This window comes from Xenopus laevis, chromosome 4S (genome assembly GCF_017654675.1).
Source record: "Xenopus laevis strain J_2021 chromosome 4S, Xenopus_laevis_v10.1, whole genome shotgun sequence".
In the NCBI taxonomy this organism is placed as follows: Eukaryota; Metazoa; Chordata; class Amphibia; order Anura; family Pipidae; genus Xenopus; species Xenopus laevis.
The window spans coordinates 130,344,397-130,350,069 of NC_054378.1; the positions used below are offsets into that span (position 1 = coordinate 130,344,397).

The window sequence follows — 5,673 nt, forward strand, 5'->3', positions numbered from 1 at the left end:
AACCTTCCAGACTCTTTGTCCAGTTCAGTTGGTTCAGTTTATTCTCCAAAAACAAAGACTTTTTTCAATTACTTTCCATCTTTTATTTGTTACTGTTTTCCCAAAATTGAAGTTTAAAGTTAAATATTTGTGTCTCTGGTGTTTCAGTCTGACAACTCAGTGATCCAGGGGCATCTGAACTGTTACAATTCCTTACAATTAGTTGTTACAATTAGTTGATACAATTAGTTGTTACAATTAGTTGTTACAAATAGTTGATACATTTAGTTGTTACAATTAGTTGTTACAATTAGTTGTTACAATTAGTTGTTACAATTAGTTGTTACAATTAGTTGTTACAATTAGTTGATCCATTAGTTCATTTCTCAGTAGGATCTATGGGGAATATAAGTGTAACTATTGTATCAAGTCTAACAGTTGCCTTTAATGTCACTCAGGGATTCTGCTCAGTAGGGACAAAAATAACAAATGTATCAACTAAATGGATCACTTTAAAACAGTTAAAGAGTCGGCGACCCCCCCCCCAGAGCTGCTTTAGAAGGTGAAAAACGAAACGTTAAACTTCAATATTAGAAAACCGTCACAAATATAAAATCATTGGAAAAAGTCTTTATTTCTAGGGAACTGAAACCAACTGACCTGAAACAAGTGTTGGAAGGTGAACATCCCCTTTAATATACAGGGAAGTATCACATAGACACAACAGTCCCTACACTTTATACTCAGTATCAGAACAGAAACAGTTAAATATCAAGTGAGACCAACTGCAAGGGATTCATGCCCTGCCCAATACTCTATACACAGGGACCTAGAATATAGACTAAATCTGTGTCATATACTTGCACTTCCTAAATACATATTATAGTCCTGAATTGTAGGGGTGTTATAGGTGCAGGTATAGGGACAGAGTAGAGCGAGGGTCCATGGGAGTTTTACAGAGTACAGTGAGGGTCCATGGGAGTTTTACAGAGTAGAGTGAGGGTCCATGGGAGTTATACGGAGTACAGTGAGGGTCCATGGGAGTTATGCAGAGTAGAGTGAGGGTCCATGGGAGTTATGCAGAGGAGAGTGAGGGTCCATGGGAGTTATACAGAGGAGAGTGAGGGTCATGGGAGTTATACAGAGTACAGTGAGGGTCCATGGGATTTATACTGAGTAGAATGAGGGTCCATGGGAGTTATACAGAGTAGAATGAGGGTCCATGGGAGTTATAAAGAGTACAGTGAGGGTCCATGGGAGTTATTCAGAGTAGAATGAGGGTCCATGGGAGATATACAGAGTATAGTGAGGGTCCATGGGAGTTTTACAGAGTATAGTGAGGGTCCATGGGAGTTATACAGGCAAGAGTGAGGGTCCATGGGAGTTATACAGAGTAGAGTGAGGGTCCATAGGAGTTATACAGAGTACAGCGAGGGTCCATGGGAGTTATACACAGTAGAATGAGGGTCTATGGGAGTTATACAGAGTAGAATGAGGGTCCATGGGAGTTATACAGAGTACAGTGAGGGTCCATGGGAGTTATTCAAAGTAGAATGAGGGTCCGTGGGAGTTTTACAGAGTAGAGTGAGCGTATATGGGAGTTATACAGAGAACAAAGGGGGGTATGTACAGAATACAGAGGGGTGTATGAATGTTATACAGGGGCTCCATGGAGTTATACTGAGTATAAGGGTCTGAGGGAAATACAAAGTATATGTGGGGTCCCTAGGGGTATACACTATACAGGGAATTATGTGATTGCTGAAGGTAACACATGAGATTTAAGATGCCCATAGATGCAAAGATATAGTTGTACCAATCAAAGGGATATACTGAGAATAATGAGGTTCCCTTGAAATAATACAGAGGATGGGGTCACTGAGGGTTATACAGAGGATACAGGGGTGATTAGGGTGTTTGGGGTTATACAGAGGACAGTGAGGGGTTAATACAAAGGATCACGAGGTCCCGGGATTGCAAAGAGGACAAAGGGTCCCGGGAGTTGCACAGAGGACAGAGGGTCCCGGGAGTTGCACAGAGATACAGAGGGTCCCGGGAGTTGCACAGAGGACAGAGGGTCCCGGGAGTTGCACAGAGATACTGAGGGTCCCGGGAGTTGCACAGAGATACAGAGGGTCCCGGGAGTTGCACAGAGATACAGAGGGTCCCGGGAGTTGCACAGAGATACAGAGGGTCCGGGAGTTGCACAGAGATACTGAGGGTCCCGGGAGTTGCACAGAGATACAGAGGGTCCCGGGAGTTGCACAGAGATACTGAGGGTCCCGGGAGTTGCACAGAGATACTGAGGGTCCCGGGAGTTGCACAGAGATACTGAGGTCCCGGGAGTTGCACAGAGATACAGAGGGTCCCGGGAGTTGCACAGAGATACAGAGGGTCCCGGGAGTTGCACAGAGATACAGAGGGTCCCGGGAGTTGCACAGAGGACAGAGGGTCCCGGGAGTTGCACAGAGATACTGAGGGTCCCGGGAGTTGCACAGAGATACAGAGGGTCCCGGGAGTTGCACAGAGATACAGAGGGTCCCGGGAGTTGCACAGAGATACAGAGGGTCCCGGGAGTTGCACAGAGATACAGAGGGTCCGGGAGTTGCACAGAGATACAGAGGGTCCCGGGAGTTGCACAGAGATACAGAGGGTCCCGGGAGTTGCACAGAGATACTGAGGGTCCCGGGAGTTGCACAGAGATACAGAGGGTCCCGGGAGTTGCACAGAGATACAGAGGGTCCCGGGAGTTGCACAGAGATACAGAGGGTCCCGGGAGTTGCACAGAGATACAGAGGGTCCCGGGAGTTGCACAGAGATACTGAGGGTCCCTTACCTTGCCCAATCCCAGTACCTCTCAGACGCTCCTCCATCCTGGAAGCCCCGGGCACATGAGCAGAGCTTGGGCAGAGTTTTAGCAGCGAACCGACTCCAGGAGCCTCCCGGCCGAACCCCTATCCACCCCCATCTCACTGAGGCACCGGGAGAACCCCGCAAGCTCCAGCCGGCATCCCTCTCACATCCAGGAGCACGGGGTTCCCATGGTAACCGCTCCCCTCCTGCTACCCGAACACTAACAGGTTAAAGCTTTAGGGGGCGGACTCAGGGATTAACTCAATACGCTCGAACAGCTGGGAGGGGCAGCACGGAGCCTGATCTTCCATATGATTGGCTGCCGGGATCTCTAAGCTCATCTCCCATTGGCAGAGATAAAGAAAAACAGAAGGAGGATGAATGGTCCTCTCGTGCTGCTGTCGCGCTGTATCCTGGGAATCCCAGCTGTCACTCAATCTCTTCCGCTCACCTGCAGCCTCCCCTGATACGAGAAGTTCTGCAGCAGCTGCATCAGTAATTCTGCCCCATCCCACCACTGCCCCTACACATTCTGTATAACTGACTCCTCCCCCTGATCCCAAGCTGCTGCAGAACCTCTTCCTGTCCCATCACTGTCCCTACACATTCTGTATAACTGACTCCTCCCCCTGATCCCAAGCTGCTGCAGAACCTCTTCCTGTCCCACCACTGTCCCTACACATTCTCTATAAATGACTCCTCCCCCTGATCCCAAGCTGCTGCAGAACCTCTTCCTGTCCCACCACTGTCCCTACAATATGGTAGAGCGCTTCCACCCCTGGTCATGTAGCCTTTGTGGTACCAGGTGCTACACCGGAGGACCCACTCCTGCCATGCGGGTCATGTAGGTACATAGAAGAAATTCCAGTGGCACACTGAATGCTGAAAATTTATTCACCCAAATACATACAGACAAGGGCAACGTTTCGGACCACTCAGGCCCTTTGTCAAGCTTGACAAAGGGCCCGAGTGGGTGAATAAATTTAACACTTTTTTCAGCATTCAGTGTGCCACTGGAATTTCTTCTATCCACCACTGGCCCTACACATTCTCAATAACTGACTCCTCCCCCTGATCCCAAGCTGCTGCAGAACCTCTTCCTGTCCCATCATTGTCCCTACACATTCTCAATAACTGACTCCTCCCCCTGATCCCAAGCTGCTGCAGAACCTCTTCCTGTCCCATCATTGTCCCTACACATTCTCTATAAATGACTCCTCCCCCTGATCCCAAGCTGCTGCAGAACCTCTTCCTGTCCCATCATTGTCCCTACACATTCTCAATAACTGACTCCTCCCCCTGATCCCAAGCTGCTGCAGAACCTCTTCCTGTCCCACCACTGTCCCTACACATTCTCTATAACTGACTCCTCCTCCTGATCCCAAGCTGCTGCAGAACAGAATACCAATAGCTAATGCAGAGCCATAAGCACTCTGGTCTGTTATAGATTAGTGATACATTAAATACATTAAACCCTATGGCACATATTCAGAAATTTCCCTTTCCTTCCACACTTCCTACAGTGAAGCTTGACAGGGCATCGTGGGTATTGTGAGTTTAGGATATTTGCTTTTATCAAACCAACTGACTCAGCTGATGCTGCTCTCAGACACAGTTGCTTTCTGGGGCCACAGGGGTAATTGGAAAATGATAGAGCTGCCCAATCCTCTGAGTCCCCCTGTTTCTAACTATTGGGAATACCCCTGCTCTGCTAACCCACCCCTGTTCCCACAATCCCCCGGCAGGGCAGGTTGTTGTGCCCCAGGGCTATTTGTACACAGACCCACAAGCAGCACAGGAGACAGGCCGGGACTGACAATCTGTGGGTTCTGGCAAAAGCCAGAGGGGCTGCTATAAGGTCCCATAGAAAGTCAGTATTTAGTGGGCTGGTGGGGGCTGATTGGGCCTCTGTGTACCTGAAATGCCAGGGCCTATTTTAATTCTCAGTCCGGACCTGACAGGAGATGTAACATGGTTGGAGGCTTCACTGCAGCCACTTACACAAGCAAATGAGATTTGGGAGCACTGTCAATAATTACAGGCAATTAGTATAAGGAAGCATTTACTGTCCTCATCAAAGTGCTATTCATGTGTGGCTCCTCCAGCTCAGCCCGCTCATTGCTGCCTTTAGATGGGTGCAGGGCAGGCAGCAGCAACTGACTCTACTTATGTGGGGTACCACAGTGCAGCAGAACTAAAGCAGAATAAGAAACACCTGCTCCTAGTTAACTGCTAAAGGTAACCCATTTAGCAACAGCCACAGAGGATCATGGGACGTTCTCCCCTGAGTTGTTCTTTTTTTCAACTTGTGTGATAAGTTGCTAAGAAGTGGATCCCGGAATTCCCAGGGCAGAACATGGGCTCCTGTATATAAGGGATACAGTAGGGAGAGACTGTCCTGTACATAAGGGATACAGTAGGGAGAGAATGTCCTGTACATAAGGGATACAGTAGGGAGAGAAGGTCCTGTACATAAGGGATACAGTAGGGAGAGAAGGTCCTGTATATAAGGGATACAGTAGGGAGAGAAGGTCCTGTACATAAGGGATACAGTAGGGAGAGAAGGTCCTGTACATAAGGGATACAGTAGGGAGAGAAGGTCCTGTACATAAGGGATACAGTAGGGAGAGAAGGTCCTGTACATAAGGGATACAGTAGGGAGAGAAGGTCCTGTACATAAGGGATACAGTAGGGAGAGAAGGTCCTGTACATAAGGAATATATAGGGAGAGAAGGTCCTGTACATAAGGGATACAGTAAGGACACTAAAGGAAGGGGATCAGTAGGAATTAGCAATTTCATACTGGAGAAATGGAAATGACGACTTGAACTAAATATAAAA

The 5,673-nt window shown here is 48.1% G+C and overlaps 1 protein-coding gene across 3 annotated transcripts in view; it reads right to left on the bottom strand.

The window, feature by feature from the left end:
• Positions 1-3,061, bottom strand: part of LOC108704388 (voltage-dependent L-type calcium channel subunit alpha-1D) — a 147,779-nt gene extending 144,718 nt beyond the window's left edge. Inside the window, exon 1 of one of the 3 annotated variants that reach the window (XM_041561867.1) lies at positions 2,834-3,061. In XM_041561867.1, coding sequence (XP_041417801.1) covers positions 2,834-2,852 — 19 coding nt within the window. In that variant the 5' untranslated portion in view covers positions 2,853-3,061. Of the gene's footprint in view, positions 1-2,815 lie in introns of all 3 variants that reach the window. The other 2 variants (XM_041561866.1, XM_041561868.1) reach the window with 2 other exon arrangements.
• Between the last annotated feature and the right edge of the window lie 2,612 nt (positions 3,062-5,673).